This window comes from Hemiscyllium ocellatum, chromosome 3 (assembly GCF_020745735.1).
Source record: "Hemiscyllium ocellatum isolate sHemOce1 chromosome 3, sHemOce1.pat.X.cur, whole genome shotgun sequence".
NCBI classification, from domain to species: domain Eukaryota; kingdom Metazoa; phylum Chordata; class Chondrichthyes; order Orectolobiformes; family Hemiscylliidae; genus Hemiscyllium; species Hemiscyllium ocellatum.
The window spans coordinates 117,424,652-117,442,314 of record NC_083403.1 but is presented as its reverse complement, the minus strand read 5'-3'; the positions used below and the strand labels follow the sequence as shown (position 1 = coordinate 117,442,314).

Sequence of the window (17,663 nt, the reverse complement as noted above, 5' to 3'; positions counted from 1 at the left end):
GCACCCTTGAATGACCTGACAACATGGAAGAAAGGGCTATTAACAGAACAGCAAATTAGGAGGCAGAGATTAGCAATGATGCCGATGAAGATGACAGTATCCTCATACTTAAGTTCCTTTCATTCCACAATTACTTCTGAATTGCATATTGTAATTGGTGGAAGCATGCGGTACTTTACCTTCCTGCACCACAAGCTTACCCTCTGCCTTTCTCCTTTCGGATGTGCAAGAACTGGCTAAACAAATAAAAAGAAAATGCTGATGAAGATACAGCACTGTCACTTGATTTCACACTCACAATCAACAGCTTAGATACTGAAAATACAAGAGTTTTTGAAACAAGAACTCAGATAAAGACATTGATGAGAACACTGATAAGAATACACATCAAAATTCTTGCTCAGTTATAAAACCTGCCAGAAACCCTATGTTTAGTATAAAGAAAATGGAACAATTGGGAACCAACCTGGCACAAGATTTAGTGGAAAACTTGTGGCCCATACTTTCTGGTATGGACGTGGTGTCCAACTGCATTAGTCCACTTGAGGAGTCATTCATGAAGCAGCACCTGAAGCTGGTGTTCCAGCTTCCACCCTAGTACAATGACTTAATTGAGAAATATGTATTGTAGTAGAAGCTCAGAACAAAGTTACACAAGATCAGTGTTGCCATACAAGGTCAGATTCTTGCCATTTTGGTTGTGAATACCAGTATTCAGAAGGTCTCGTAGAATGTCACAGCAATTTAGCAAACTCTCTTTTCCTGAGGCGTTGCCCCAGGAGGATAAAAGTGGCTCTAAACTTGGCAGACAATAGTGTTAAAAAAAACCTACTGATCTCAGAAGGTCAGCATGTCAGCATCTGTCCACCCACTTCTGAGACTCTGACAGTGCTCTTGCTGTTGCCTGTCAACTAATTAACCCAAACTGCTGTCACCCATATTGAGGTGGTGCAGAATGAAAACAAGAAAACGTACAGAGAAAACTGGCAGTAAGGAAATGCATTAATGTGATCAGTTAATATGTACATATAACTATGACATAATTTAACTTAGTTTGCATTGATTTGCTGTGTTTTTTTTCATGGTGGCTTTTACTTTGCATTGATGCCAGAATGACAGCGTGACCACCAGTAGCAAGAGAAAGATAAGGAGCTTCAGAGTCTTAGTGAATGTGGAATTTGGGCTGCTCACAGCATGCACAAAGTGAAGAAACAAAAATACTGCCAAGGTGGCCAACTCTCTTCCTTTATGTCCCTTTTCCCACAGCTGGTTCAGCCTGGACTCTGTTCATTCTCCAAGTCATTCCATGTTCCAAGGAGAGTGGCTACTAGTGCCTGCTGATTTTTCGCAACTTGAAACAACTACAGAAAGCAAAGGCTGATAGATTTGTACAAATCACCAGAAGAAATTAACCAACAAGTCACCTATAGATAGTAGATGATTCCAAAATCGCACTGTGTAACAGTCCCTTCATGTTGCTGATGCATCTCCATCTATGCAGCTTCCACAGAAGGCGTCAGATGGAATGCAGAGCTCTAAAATGGCAGCATTTCTGGAAAACGCATCATGAATTTTTTGGTTCTGCATATGTCTGAAGGATGCTAACTGTACTCACAGTAATGCCATTATCAATATAGCATCTGGCACAAATCATGGCAGAAGTGAATACATTACATTAGAAGCTATCTAGGACCATACTGCCTAGTTTGCATTTAGGAAAGAGCACACAAAAACCTGTGGACAGGCTACTTGATCAACTATCCGGGATCTGTCTGTTATATTCCACAAGTTACTGGGGATTGGGGGAGCTGTTGGACATTCTGCCCACCTTTAGGCATATCAAGGTCCTTAAAATAGCTAATTAAAGAGCCACTTAAGAGCCCTATAATACCACTGCTGGAATTTTACAGAGGGGATCACTGTCTTTTGAAAGCTCTTCTTCCAGTTCATATTCCCCCAGGGGTTCCTTGACCCTATAGTCCCAACAGTATTATCTTATCTTACCCAACATCGTTGCGATTTCCAAACAACTGGCCTTCTGGTCTGAAATCATAAAACAATCAACATTGCTGCAACATTACTTTATTACAGGGAAGCTATCAGGATGATGAGCAAGCTCCCTTCCCAATTTTTTCACCAGAGTGAAATCACAGTTTCTCATAAATTTCAGCCCACTGTGTTAAAAAAACATATTTGAAGCTCAGTGGCTCAAAGAAAAAATAAATCTGAAGCACCCTGATGCTAATAATATCACTAAAATAAAGTATGAATGCAGTGGAGATTAAGAAGAAGAGTATTGCTGAGAGTGCTGTTCAATTAAGAGATTAGTTTGACTCTTGACCCTTAACAAAACGCTCATGAACAACATTGACACAGCATGTCACAGCATCGCGAAACATTTAATAGAATAGCAATGTCAGGTCTTAGTTTATATAATGATGTTAAGTGGAATTAGTCTAATGCATTTCCTGCTAAAGTATAACTAAAATCCGTAGAGATAATCAGTTATGACATTGGCCTTGTGAAAAATCATGCTGACATATTTGCAGCACAAATCTGTGTTAAAAAATATTTTTGGATCGTGTTGTGCAATTATTAGAAGCTTTTGTAAACAATAACTTGAGTGCATCTAGTGCCATTACCTTAGTAAGATGTCTCAAAAGCGCTTCACTGACAGATTCGTTAGTGTGATGATTTGAATAATGCTGTTAATTATATTTCACATAATGCCATTATGTAATGACAATATATGAGGTGTGTAAATAAGAGTGCTATCATATAACGTTTATTGGTATGTTTGTGCATTAATAATCCAGAGATCTGTATCAATAATCCAATGCCCGCATAAAATCCATAAATTTTAAAATGTGGATGATTTTTTTAGCAGGTTGTGTCGTGTCAGTTTTGGCTAAATTCAAACTCTGTTGCTAAATGTAAAGGGGCTTTGTGGTGAACTATGCACTCTACCCCAATCAATGGCTCACCAAATTGTTGAAGATGCCAGTTTAGGTTACATATTATAAAAGTATTTGCAATCCAGTTGTTTATATGCAATCCTACCTTAACAAGAAACATAAATGATTCAAATACACTCTCATATATTTCAGTCAATCTTATGGTATGAGTTATTTTTATCATTATGGTTCAACTTTCAGAAGGCTAAATGGAGGGGAAAGAAAGTGCAACAAACCCACTTTTTAAATTATAAACCATTTCTCGTAAGCAGCCTGGTCAATAAAACCAACTGTGCAATTTTAGGTATTTTTAAAATTCCAGTTCCCTGCCATTTCTCAGCTTTACTTAGTAACTTATTCATAACAATATTACATGTTATCTTGTCCTTTTTAAGTCCAAATCAGTCTTTCTACCTTTGTATTCACAATACAGTAAAATTAAACTTTTCAAAGACCCTCAAAATTGACCCCAATAGTCCCTAATCAGGCTCTCAGAATAACCAATCCCAAACTTTGTGAATAATCAATTCTCAACACTGGTTTGTAGCTTAACCAAAAAACATAGCAATTTATTAACAATACAACAACTTTAGGACAGCAAGATTAATCTTATTGGTCTTTGCTGTAATCCCAAAATCCTATTATCTTCTACATTAACACAAAAATCAGACCCACAAACAAACACAGCTAAGGGATAAATAGAAGAAAATAACAGAACTGGCCAGATCACTTCAGTAGTTTTCATGATGTGTTGTTCCTCACACATAAATGATAGTTTCTTGGTTAATTTTCTGAAGATGTCAATCAGGGTCACCTTTCCGGTTCACTCAAATAAAGGCAGTAATGCTTATAATTTAGTTCTCTATCTCTAATCTTCTAAAAGCTGATAAGTATGGTTATACAGAGAGCTTTGAAATCATGCTGTAGCATCAACAGCCAGATTCCTTATCATACAAAACACATTCCAAAACCAAATTCAAACTCTGACCACACCCCAGCAGATTGCCTGTCACCTCCAAGAGATCCTATTACCATTCAACATCTTCCATCTTCTTGAGCATAAGGCTTTTTCCTGACCTGCTGGAACAAATTCCCAGATACTTGACCTCGTTAATAGCCAAATTCTGCTATCTGTTTAAACATAACACTCTTTCCTGTTGATGAGGCATCTGCAGAATATTTTGATCAGAAACCAACCTACAATTAATTTCCAGGTGTGGCCACAATAATGAATGAAAGCTTGTTTAGTCTGTTTTCCTTCTAACACAAGCTGTTACTACAATTTAAAAGCCATCTTTAGCTCACAGTTTCCAGTTAACAGCTCCAACCAAAATTAATAAAAGAATAAATTAAAATAATTTTTAAAATGAGTGAGGGTTCTAACACACTATTGCAACTAGCATGTTGATATGCCAGTCTGAATTACCTTGGGTTGTGGGTTTCTATGTAGACACTAAGGCTGCCTGCCTTTAATTACATTACTATATTTATTATTATTAAGGCTGCTCTCTCATTAGAGTGGTGGCTTAACCTGAGGATCAGTCATGATGACCAGTACAGAAAATGAACCTGTGCAGTTGGCATCATTCTGCATTACAAACCAGCCATTCAGCCAACTGATCTAACCGACACCCTAATATGTACACATAGTGGTCTGATAAATACAGTTGTCTTGTGTAGAATAAGTATGAAATCTAGACTGTTTTATTCTAAGTGATGTAAGAGTCATGTAGAACACAGAACATTTAAAAATGCCTCCATTACATCCCCATTTACTTTATGTTTAGCTGAGGTGAACATGTTGTGGAATGGGCATTAAAGTCAGGTGATGCCAGCTACACTATTACATGTGATTACAGGAGAATGAAAATGCACATTTTGTAAAAATAATAAAATTTGTTTAGATGTATTGAGGTATAGAAGCATATAGAAGGATGAAGAGATTAGATAATACAGATGTTTGTAAATGGCAAAATCACTATAGCGATGCTCTCTCATTAATGGGAAACGACTGGTGGTGAGTTAGACAAGGGGAGAGGTTGAGAATATGGGATCTCCATGGTAGCCTCAGCCAGTGCAGGAGCTGAACCCATACTGTTAGTGTCACTCTATATTATAAACCAGCTGTCAAGCCAATTGTGTTAACTGTCTAAGAGGATGGTTGAGCTCAAAGGGATATGGAGATATGGGCAAAGCCTTAGATGAGTTTGAAAATAAGAATGAGGAGAATTTTAATATCAAGATGTTACTTGACCTGATGACAGTGTATGTCATTGAATACAGGATGATAGGGGAGTAACACTTGCTGTGAGTTAAGACTGTTAAGCAGCTGAGTTTTAGATGATCTGAACTTTATATAAGGTAGAACGTGGGAGACCATCCAAGAGTATATTTGAATAGTTAAGTCAGGAGGTAATGAAGGCATGCGTGAAATTATAAGAATTCTATAATAAGAATAATTACAGGGGTAGTCTATATAGCTTCTTGAGCCATTTAATTATTTAATGGTTGATCTTTTACTTGAACTTAATTTTCCTGCCTCCTCCCTATTTTCCCATCTACCCATGCCCTAATTTCTTGATTCATTGACAGACCAAAAAATTTCTATCTCAACTTTTACGTATATTCAATATTGGAACATTGAGAACCCTCTGGGATAGATAATTCCAAAAATGTTGATTGAAGACATTGCTTCTCATCTCAGTCCAAAATGATCAACTTCTTATCCCTGGTCTATGCTAGTTCTCCCAGCCTTGGGAAATAATCTCCGTGTCTACAATGTCATGCCCCTTAACAATTTTGAATGTTTCAATGTGATCACCACTGAATTCCTCTAAATTTCAGAGTATAGACCCAAATTTACACAGCCTCTGTTATCACTGAGAACCCTCTACTCCTAGAAAATAATGTGTTGCACCTTAGTAAGGGTGCATACACGTCCATCTAAATAAATATCAACACCTATTAAAAAGATAGTTTGCTTCTCTATTCTTATTAGAAAAGCAAATATCATCAAACTTCCCCTCATTATAGTACAACTGCTGACTGACCTAGTTGTCTGTAACTCTTTTCAACTTCTTTATGTATTCTTCATACACTCCTTACACTCTTACTAAACTTTGTATGACTGGCAAGCATAAATACACAACTCATGGTCTCTTCATCTAAGTCATCAATATAAATTGTAAATAGCCAAGGTTCCAGCACTGAACCTTGCAATGCTCCATTGGTTACAGATTGCTAATTTAAATGTCACATTTACCTCTGCTTCTTGTCCCTTAATTAGTCCTCTATCCACGCTAATATTCCTAAAATTCCATTAACACTTTTCTTCTGGTTTGAAATTTATATGATACTTTATCAAATGGCCTTTTGGAAATCTAAGTACACTACTTCCCCAATTACAACCTCAAAAAACTCTAATATAGTTATCAAACATGATTTCCCTTTCATAAATCAACGTTAACTTTGTCTGATTCTCCTATGATTTTCTTAACCAACACTAACTGGTCTGTAGATTTTCTTTCCCTTCCTTCTTGAGGGGCATCACAACATTTGTTCATTTCTAACCTATTGAGACCATTCTAGAATCTAGGGAAATGTGGAAATTCGAAACAACCACATTCATGATCTCTTTTAAACCTGAGAATGTCAACTGTAAGTTCCTGAAGTTGTTAATCTTTCCTCCCTAACATTTCTCCAATAGTTTGTATTTGCTAATAATTAATCACCTAATCACTTAAGTGCTGCAGCCTTATCAGCTATTTATGGTGGCACAGTGGTTAGCACTGCTGCCTCACAGCGCCAGAGACAGGGTTCAATTCCCACCTCAGGCAACTGTCTGTGTGGAGTTTGCACATTTTCCCTGTGTTTGCATGGGTTTCCTTCCACAGTCCAAAATGTGTAGGTTAGGTGAATTGGCCATGCTAAATTGCCCGTAGTATTAGGTGAAGGGGTAAATATAGGAGAATGGGTCTGGGTGGGTTGCTCTTGAGAGGGTCGGTGTGGACTTGTTGGGCTGAAGGGCCTGTTTCCACACTGTAAGTAATCTAATCTTTAGTCACCCTCTCTATCTGGTATGTAATTTATATTTTCTACTGTGGAGAGGAACACAAGATATTTCTTTAATGTCCTTATCATTTTATGAATTTCTCTTGTCTTTGGCTGTAAGAGATCAACAATTATTTTAGCTACTCTCTTCCCTTTTTATGATTGTAAAAGCTCTACAATTTAATTTTATATTCTAGGCCAGCGAATTTTCAATCTAATTTTTTTCAATGTTTCTCAACGTTTTAATTCTCCCTGGTGGAAGCTGATGCAGAACAGCACAGAGCAGTTTGGCTAAGTAGCCTGTTTCTGATCTTTGAAGTTCTTTGATATATTGTATGTTACTAAACTAAAAAAAAGTTAAGATACTTTAGCAGTATACTTAAATTTACAAATTCCAGGATGGTTAAATTTACAAATTCCAAGATAGTTAAATTCCATCTGCTAATAATTTTAGTTTGTGCTGAGGTTTTAGTTAAAATTATAGTCACATGGAACCTTCACTCCTACTTTTGTGATTCAAAAGATGCATCTATTTTGAGAGCTGGCATTTAGCGAGTTACGTTCACTTGAATATTTTTTGGTAACAAGTCATTTAATGTCTATTATGTATGGACAGTATTTTTATTGAAATAGATGAGACTTATCTCCCCATACTTCAATTAACTGATGAACTGCTGAAATAAAATCCTGAATATAGATTCATTAATTTCTATTAAAGTATGATACTAAATCAATAGCTTTGTTTAGGTTGCATTGATTTATTTGCATCCACTGCTGTTTAAAAAATGCAAGACCATCAAATCCTTTAATGTTGTTTATAATAACTTGGTTTTTGTTGTCTTTTGTTGACAGACCAGCAGTTTTCATGGTCACCTTCACAGCACTTCAATGAAGACATATATTCTCCTTCATCAAGGACCATGAAAGGATTAACTAGTAGCCGTACTCATCCCCAGCTCAGCTCAGCTCACACTTGTGGCCTGATGACTGATGACTGTGAGCATTCTCATGAACATATGCACCATGGCTTGGATTCTCGGCAGTCGTACTTGCTCAGCCCAACTGACAGCTGCCAAATGGACCATCACCGTTGTTCACCTAGAAGTTCTATACATTCTGAATGTATGATTCCAATGATGGTAGGGGAGCACATGTCCAGCAGTACCTTCCCAAGAATGCACTACACCTCACATTACGATTCCAGGGATGACTGTACCAGTGTCTCGCACACTGGCAGCAAAATTAATCGTATTCCAGCTAATCTGCTGGACCAGTTTGAAAAACAATTGCCTCTGCACCGCGATGGCTTTCATACACTGCAGTATCAACGAACGTCCACTGCCACTGAGCAACGAAGTGAAAGTCCTGGCAGAATAAGACATCTTGTACATTCTGTCCAAAAGCTTTTCACTAAATCTCACTCTTTAGAAGGGGCTTCGAAAGGAAACCTGAATGGCACCAAAGGTGACGGTCGGCATTCAGATGATTACCATCATTCCCACCATCCCAAACATGGCAAGAGGAGTAAAAGCAAAGAACGAAAGCCAGAGCCCAAGCATAAGTCTTCAATGTCGGCTTGGTGGAGCTCAGATGACAACTTAGATAGTGATAGCACTTACCGCACGGCAAGTGCGATGAGCAGACATCACATCGACCATATTTCTCAGTATTATCCAGAAAATCTTCAGGGGGCCTTCAGTGATCTCACTCTGAAGACTTCAAAAAGCAACAACGATGTTAAATGCTCTGCTTGTGAAGGATTACCCATGACACCTGAAGGGAAATTTATGAAAAGAAGCTCCTGGTCCACACTCACTGTAAGCCAAGCCAAGGAAGCTTATCGGAAGTCATCACTTAATCTGGAGAAACCTCTTGTCCATCAGGAAATAAAATCATCTCTGAGGCCATGTCATTACCTACAAGTAAGTGGTAGTCTTACTTTTAATTTGGGAGTACAAGTCATTTCTGTATATTATTGATAGGAATTTACTGAATATAGTGGAAGTTAAGAATTATTGCACCAAATCACATAACTACTGAACTGGAAGTGCAGTATGTTATATGTAATGAGAATTTTTATTGGCAAATTTCAGTTCCAATAATACATTGTGTGACCAATATTGAGATGCTGTGACTTTTAATTTTAATATCATGTAACAAACAAGTCAAACCGTGTAATATAAAGAGATTAATAATTGCATTATGAACACAGACAGGAACCTTGCATTGACACACTAACCAGTTCGTTGAAGGTAGCGCATGTAAGAAATTAGATTCCCAGATTAACACAAGATACATTGGAAAATATTGGATTTTGAAGTTGTCTGTTGATACTTGCAGCAATCTGCATAATAAACAGCAAATTCTGTTAAACTATAAGAAGATTTAGCTGTATACTACCACCCCTTCTCTCCAACCAATGAAGTAACATCATCATTTTGTAACAAATATGTACTTGAATGATGCCCTATTACTCACAAATGCTGGACTTCAATCAGCATGTTTCCTGAAGTATAATAACGTGAGTCATGGATGGCTATCACTCTTGAAGTATAATTAAACAAATGCCAGTTATGCAGTGATAAGAATTCATCTTCTGTAATAAATGTCATTTAAAAAGAAACCAGTGGCAGTGGAGGTTGGAAGAGACCTGCAAAGTGAATCATCAGCTGCAAGTCCAAAAATGGAGAAGTGGGAGTCAAATTCGAAAGGAATTAACAGAAGGAGAAGAGCAATAACTGTAAGGGAAGAGGTCAGTTTTTGAAACCCTGGACGTCTAAGATTGGAAAATCTTTCTGAGGTGTTCTGCATTGTAAGGCTGGGGTAGGTTACAAGGCTGGAATGACATATGAATGAGGATGCAACGTTTCAATTTGTACCTTGTGGAACAGTGTTCCAGTAGACGTAGCAAAGCAGAGATGATTGGTGATTGGAGAACAACAAGGAACATTGTGTAAGTCCAAAGGTTTATAAGGATTAGGTGATTGTGTGATTTGAAATCTGCAGATGACAAACAATTTATTGATTTTTAATCAAGCTGAACTAGGATTACTTTATTGTTCATAGGAACAAAATTGGGCAGTAGTCTTTCGAATCAGATAGGTTAGTAACTGAATATCACAGCCAATCTCCAAAGTAATCTCAGACTGTCCCAATACAAAAATCAGCTAATTACAAAAGTGGTCCAATCTCCCTGAATATGTTCCCTTGTGTTATGTAGCATCACATAACATTATTTCTTTGAATGCTTAAGCTTTTATTTTTTCCCTGAAACAAAACATGGTGTTTAACCTTGAGAAGTCTCCAGTTTCAACAACCAAGTACTTTAACAAATCTCTAATGGAATTAGTGTTACTTCAGTAGCAATACTGTGAATAGTATCTTTGGGATGGCTTAGAGAAAGTGTTGACAAGGCTCTAGATGAATAGGAGCAAATATAAGAACTTTCAATATTAGAATCAAGAGTAGGCTAATGAAGCTTGAGCCTACTGTACCGTTGACCAGGATCCTGGTAGATTTTCTACTTCTGCTCCACTTTCTTGCACTGTTATCACATTTCTTCATTCCCTCAGTATCCAAGTGTCAACTGATATTTTATGACAAGTAGTCAAAAATTGAGAATCTACATCTATTTTGGACCTTCATGCTACACCCTGCAACTTATCAGATAATCCATAAGAACTCTCTTCCCCCTTTAGTAATGGTGGCACAAAACTGTGACCAACATCTGTTTCTTACAGCTTGAAGTTAAATCCATTTATTTGGTAGGATACAACTGAGCAAGTAATGAGCATTCCACCTCTGTTCAGCTGTTTATACAAGCTTGTTTACTACAAAGCAAGTTACTACATAACATTATAATATCCTCATGGATCAGTCAAACTTCCTTTTAAAAAGGCATAAGTTTTTTTTTGTTTATTTGCATGGTCAATTCAAAGCAGGCACTGATAAGTTTGTAATTTTGGAGATTCATGAGAAAGAAGATGAGGCAGAGAAAACCACCGTAGATATTTCAAACTGTTGCATATGTAAAAATCCCAAACAAAGTAAAAGATAAATTCAAAGAACAAAAATACAATAGCTTTCTAAAATTATCTTGTTTATTTGGCATTTTCAATTGTTTCTACCATATAGATTGGGATTGATTTAGGTGATTAAGTTGCAATGCTTGTCATCAAGTTCAGATATTATATTATACTGCTTCACAGCTGTTTGCTGTGCCATGTGTCAGGAATGTGTTACTTCCATTTGCACCTCTGGTGATTCATCTAATATGAACACAATGTCTGAGCCCGAGAGACAAGAAAGATTTTAGATTTTGTCCCTCAGTCTTTGCCATGCTTTGAAACATTCAGCTTGGGGCAGGAATAGGTTGTTTGGCACATTGTGTCTGCTGTGCCTTTCAATTTAGTCGTGCCTGATTTCCCACCTCATTGCCATATGCCCACACTCTCCCTATATCCCTTGATGTCTTTAATATCTATAAGTCTATCAATTTCAGTTATGAATATACTCAATGACAGAGCTTCCACACTTCTCTGGAATGGTGAATTCCAAAATTCATCACCACCTCAGTGAAGAAATTTTGCCTCATCTCATAACTTATTATTATTAAACTATAACAGATATTACTAAATTGGAGAGGAACCTGGATAGGCTGAATGTTTTATCACTGGAACATAGGAGGTTAAAAGGTCATACTTAAGGTTAATAGCAGATGTCTTTTCTCTAGAGGAAGTATATTTTAGGTGAGAGGAGAAAGATTCAAAAAAGACATGAAGGGGAACTTTTTACACAGAGAATGGTTCATGTGGAATAAATTTCCAGAGGAAGTGTCGATGGGGGTACAGTTACAACATTTAAAAGACATGTGGATAAGTACATGAGTAAGAAATATTTGGAGAGATCTGGGCAGATGGGACGAGTTTTGTTTGGAATCATGGTCAGCATGAGCTGATTGGACTGAGACACCTGCTTTATATTTCCCACTGGAATGTCCATTCATATGCAAACAATGCCTTTGATCAGCCCTGCTCATATTTCTGATTACTGTATTGCATTGACAACCTCGCTTAGAGTGAGACAATGGGGCGAAGAGGGCAACATCATTATCCTTAGTACCTGTCTATAATTTCTACCATCGCCCTGCAAAACCCACAGTGGGGTTTGTAGGCTCCTTACCAACAGTGCCATCCCCTCAGCCTTGGCATCTTCTTTAGCCCCTCTACATTTACTGCCTCTGTCAGTGATAAAGCCACCTTGACACCCTACTACTGGTATCCCAGAACAATTAGAGGGGGTGGGCTGTGGAAATGATACATCTATTCTGTCAGAGGAGGGATTCTATTTAAAGGGAATTTGGCATGTTTTAGAAAAGCTCAGCAGTACTGTAATTATTGAGACTGAAACCTCAATAATTGGAATTTGAGCTGAAGGTTTATAGTGAGGTGGGCTCTCTGAAGGACAGGAACAAAAGTATAACCTCTTCAACAAGGCAGGAGCAGATGCAGGTGGCTGAGGAAGACCAGGGGAGACAGAGCATCAGGAGATTATGACTAGTGAGCAGCATAACATTTTCAAGTGCCCGATCCAAACTCTTACTTGAAATGCATTGTCATGCATAGCACTCCACAAGTTAACATACAATGGAGCTCCACTCATTCCTTTCTCTCGAGATACTTCACATTCCCATCTGAACAACCAGTACATTCTCATACCCAGACCTTACAGTCACCCTTCACAAATGATGTGATTCTATTCTCTATACATTAGCAATCAAATCTCTTTGATTCATTATCGTGAAGAGGAAGAGAGTACTCAACTTGGTAAGATGCAGTGACAAGGATGGGAGGTCATGGAAAAATAATCCGGTAGTGATACACATTATTAGCCCCTGGCAATGGCTGTCCACCATATTCACTGGAAGGTTTTACCCAAGAAGCTGCAGATGTTAGCAATGATCTGTTCCGAGAATCTGACCTTCAAGAGGCACTTCTGGTCAGTCCTATGAGATGTCTCGGTGAGAGCGCATTTCGGTTATAGTGATCGCAACTCCCTGACCTTTACTACAGTCATGGAGCGGGATAGGAGCAGACGGTATGGGAAAGTATTTAATTCAGGGAGGGGGGATTACAATGCTATCGGGCAGAAACTGAGGCACCTAAATGGGAACAGATGTTCTCAGGGAAGTGCATAACAGAAATGTGGAGGTTGTTTAGCAGTTGCTGATAGCGCTGGATAGGTATGTCCCATTGAGGCAAGGAAGGGATGGTAGGTTGAAGGAACTTTGCGTGACAAGGGATGTGGAACATCTAGCCAAGAAGAAGAAGGAAGCTTTCTTAAAGTTGAGCAGGCAAGGATTAGGCAGGTGTTGAGACGGAAACTGAATGGTCTCGTCTCTACGTGTTCGTTGGAAGGAGAGATCAAACCGGCTAGAGTTTGGAGCAAAAACACCGTTTATTACAGAATCAAAACTGGTACACGATACAACGAATTTAAAAGCATGCAAATTCGTTGGAGAAGGTGTTCTGTCTCTTCCTTCGGATCTGGTGCAGTTATACTTCGCGCTTCCTCGAGTTCCCGGTCAGGTTCCCCTTGTTCGGCTCTTTCATTGGTCGGTTCACCTGTCTGTGAAGGGATTAGTGTCTCTATTGGCTGCCCCGAGATACCTGTCCCACTCCTGCTGTGCCGAACAATGGGTAGACATCCTGGGTACTTATTCCTGATGAAGGGCTTATGCTCGAAACGTCGAATTCTCTATTCCTGAGATGCTGCCTAACCTGCTGTGCTTTGACCAGCAACACATTTGCAGCTGTGATCTCCAGCATCTGCAGACCTCATTTTTTACTCGAAGACATCCTGGGTTCAGCAGTTTCCGATCTTGTAAATTAAAAGTTTATTGTTGGAAGGGTTTCCTCATTGCCATGCGTCTGGCTGTCTGGGCATTCACAATAGTTCTCCATAGTTGAATATACAGATATTATCATTTAACATAGGACCCGAATGAGTTTGACGTCAGTGGAGGCATTAGCAAGTACTTTATCAATCAAGTGTGGTATCGGTGCGATTTACACTATCCGATAGTTACCGGTTTCCTTTATTAACAATGAGAGTGTAGCAGGATGATCTGAAACTGACGGACATGTTCTAATCCCCCAGGAATGTGGCCCCAGGCAGGCAGTCCTGCAGTGGCTGGGTTTACTTTACATGGCTGTGTTTTAGCTGGTATCTGACAGTGTCTGCTTTAATAATGGTGCTCCCCTCCCTAGCCCCAATGTAGGTACCCCGATAGCAGATTCTCCCCAACACAGGGCTTTAGAAGGTTACCAGGTGGCCAGGAAAGAACTGAAGACTGGATTTAGGAGAGCTAGAAGGTGGTATGAAAAAGCTTTAGCGGGTAGAATTAAGGAAAACCCTCAGGCATTCTACACTCATCTGAGGAACAAGAAGATGGCCAGAGTGAGGGTACAACCGGTCAGTGATATTGCAGTAAAATTGTCCCTGGAGTCGGAGGAGTTAGGGGAAGTCCTTAATGAATACTTTGCTTCAGTATTCACAGCTGAGAGGAACCTTGATGTTTGTTAGCACAGCATGAAACATGCTGATATGCTCGAATAGGTTGATGTTAAGAGGGAGGACATACTAAAATGTTTGAAAAACATTACAATAGATAAGTCCACTGGGCCAGATGGGATATACCCAAGGTTGCTACAAGAAGCAAAAGATCTTTGCATCCTCACTGCTGACTGGAGCAGTGCCAGCTGATTGGAGGATTGAAAATTTTATTCTCTTGTTCAACAAAGGGAATAGGGATAATCTTGGGAATTACAGACCAATCAGTCTTTCATCTGTGGTGTGCAAATTATGGGAGAGGATTCTGAGAAACAAGATTTATGATTATCTGGAAAACCATAATTTGATTAGAGATAGTCAGCATGGCTTTGTGAGGGGCAGGTCATGCCTCACAGCCTTATTGAATCATTTGAGGTTGTGACAAAACACATTGATGAAGGAGAGTAGTGGATGTGGTACACATGGATTTTAGCAAGGCATTTGATAAGTTTCCCCATGGTAGACTTATTCAGAAAGTATGGAGGCATGGGATGCAGGGAAGTTTGGCTGGCTGAATACAGAAATAGCTGGTTCATAGAAGACAGAAAGTGATAGTAGATGTAAAGTATTCAGCCTGGAGCTTGGTGACAGTGTTTTTCCACTGGGATCTGTTCTGATATTCTTTGTGATTTTTATAAATGATTTGGATGAGGAAATGGAAGGGTAGGTTAGTAAGTCTGGCAATGACACAAGGTTGGTGGAGCGATGGGTAATGTGGAGGTTGCAATGGGACATTGACTGAATGCAGAACTGGGCTGATAAGTTGCAGATGGATTTCAACCTGGAAATGTGTGAAGTGATTCTATTTGGAAAGTTGAATTTCAATACACAATACTGGGTTAAAGGCAGAATTCTTAGCAGTGTGGAGGAGCAGAGGGATCTTGGGGTCTAGGTCCATAGATCCCTTAAAGTCGTAGTAAAAAGTGAGGTCTGCAGATGCTGGAGATCAGAGCTGAAAATGTGTTGCTGGTTAAAGCACAGCAGGTCAGGCAGCATCCAAGGAGCAGGAAATTCGACGTTTCATCCTGATGAAGGGCTTATGCCCGAAACGTCGAATTTCCTGCCCCTTAAAGTTGTACCCAAGTTGATAGGGTTGTTAAGAGGTATATGGTGTGTTGGCTTTCATTACCAGGGTAATTGAGTTTAAGAGCCACGAGGTTATGCTGCAGTTCTATCGAGCCCTGGTTAGACTACACTTGGAATATTCTGTTCTGGTCGCCTCATTCTAGGAAGGATATGGAAGCTTTAAAGAGGGTGCAGAGGAGATTTACCAGAATGCTGTGTGGGGCATGTCTTATGAAGACAGGTTGAGGGAGCTAGGGCTTTTCTCATTGGAGTGAAGAAGGATGAGAGGTGACTTGATAAAGGTGTACAAGATGATGAGAGGCGTAGATAGAGTATTTAGTCAGAGACTTTTTCCCAGGGCAGAAATGGCTATCACAAAGGAGCATAATATTATGGTGATTAGAGGAAGGTTTAGGGGAGATGTTAGAGGTTAGTTCTTTACAAAAAGAGTAGTGGAATGCACTGCCAGCGGTGGTAGTGGAGTCAAATACATTAGGGACATTTAAGCGAATCTTGATTAGGCACATGGACGATAGTAAATTGAAGGGTATGTAGCTAGTTTGATCTTAAAGTAGGATTAAAAGTCAGCAAACATCAAGGGCAGAAGGGGCAGTACTGTGCCATACTATTCTATGTTTAGAGAGCTGAACTTCTTCCTAAGACCAAAAGACAGAGGAACAGAAGCAGTTCATTCAGTCTATCAAGTAGATCTCTCCTCTTTCACACTGGATCTTAGTTTCCATTCTTCACATCCTGTGAAGGGAAATGTGTCCCATGGAGAAGGCAACTGGAACTGCTGAGTATTACTGCTGCTGATGGAGTAGCTTGTAGTCCCATCAACCCTTGATCCTCACCAGGTGGAGCTGGATAGGCTGCTGCCAAGTCATGCTGAAGACTGGCCAAAACTGAAAGTAGCATTGAAAGTGAGTTCAACAGGTGACAAGCCATCCAAGAAATTTGCAATCCCCTGTAGAACAGTGAAAACGCTCTCTAAGAGAAGAAATAAATAGAACAACAATTTCTCACCCAGCTGGAGCTCTTCACTGTAACTGATCAAAGCCTCACCAGCATGACCGTTTCACTGAAGACATTTTCCCATCAAGCGTTTGCCTTTTTCAAACTGCTGGGTTTCAGACATAATGGTGGACTCTTGCAATTTTGAAAAGGGAGGAATGTATCCATCAAATTACCACTAACTGTCTTTTTTACGTACTTCAGTTTTGCCCTATCCAGAAGTTTTCCTACTGTAATGATAACCCGCTTCTGGAAAAACCTGAACTGGATTGGATGATATGAAAACCTGACCTATCATATTTTGGTCATTCTCCAGTCCTTATGCTCCCGTACCTGCCACTTGAGGCCCAGTAAAATTCCACTCATAGCATTCGTCTCTTCAAGTAACACTCATTGTCCATCATCTCAAATGACGTAAATATTTTATTGTCTCTTATCCTATTCATTGTCCAGTTTCACAAAAGCAGACCGCTGAACAACTTTGAAAATGACACATATTCTTTCTCTCTCATAACATTCACTGACATTTTCAGAAGATACTCTCAAATTGCAGACTTTGTCCATCCTCACGCAGTGTTTACCCTCTCTCTTTGGATTGAAATGCATTAAATGTAAAAATGCCTAATCTAGTCTGCTATGGTCATGTTATCGTTACCATGGGGCACACACCTTATAGGCAGAAATCCCAACATTCACTTCAATAAAATCCTTCTGTTGAACACACTGGAGTGTTGTGCACTTGAAATATGATGTCAGAAGAGGCTCTGACTGAAGTTAAAAGCTCAATTGCGGAGCTGTGAACTGCCACTGGAAAAGAAAGGTTGCTACTTTTTTATCACTGTTGGGAAGACAATGTTTCAAAATATATTCCACCCAAAAGCTCTCTGAAGAGCGAAAAAATACATGGCACAATTTTTCAAAGCTTTGAAGGTACTTTTTAAGCCCCAAGTGAACATTTACATGTGAATA

At 39.1% G+C, this 17,663-nt stretch overlaps 1 protein-coding gene across 1 annotated transcript in view; it reads left to right on the top strand.

Moving 5' to 3' along the window:
- The first annotated feature begins 7,909 nt into the window (after positions 1-7,909).
- Positions 7,910-17,663, top strand: part of dlgap2a (discs, large (Drosophila) homolog-associated protein 2a) — a 142,708-nt gene continuing 132,954 nt past the window's right edge. The window contains exon 1 of the mRNA XM_060821612.1: positions 7,910-8,926. Coding sequence (XP_060677595.1) covers positions 7,925-8,926 — 1,002 coding nt within the window. The 5' untranslated portion in view covers positions 7,910-7,924. The remainder of the gene's footprint in view (positions 8,927-17,663) is intronic.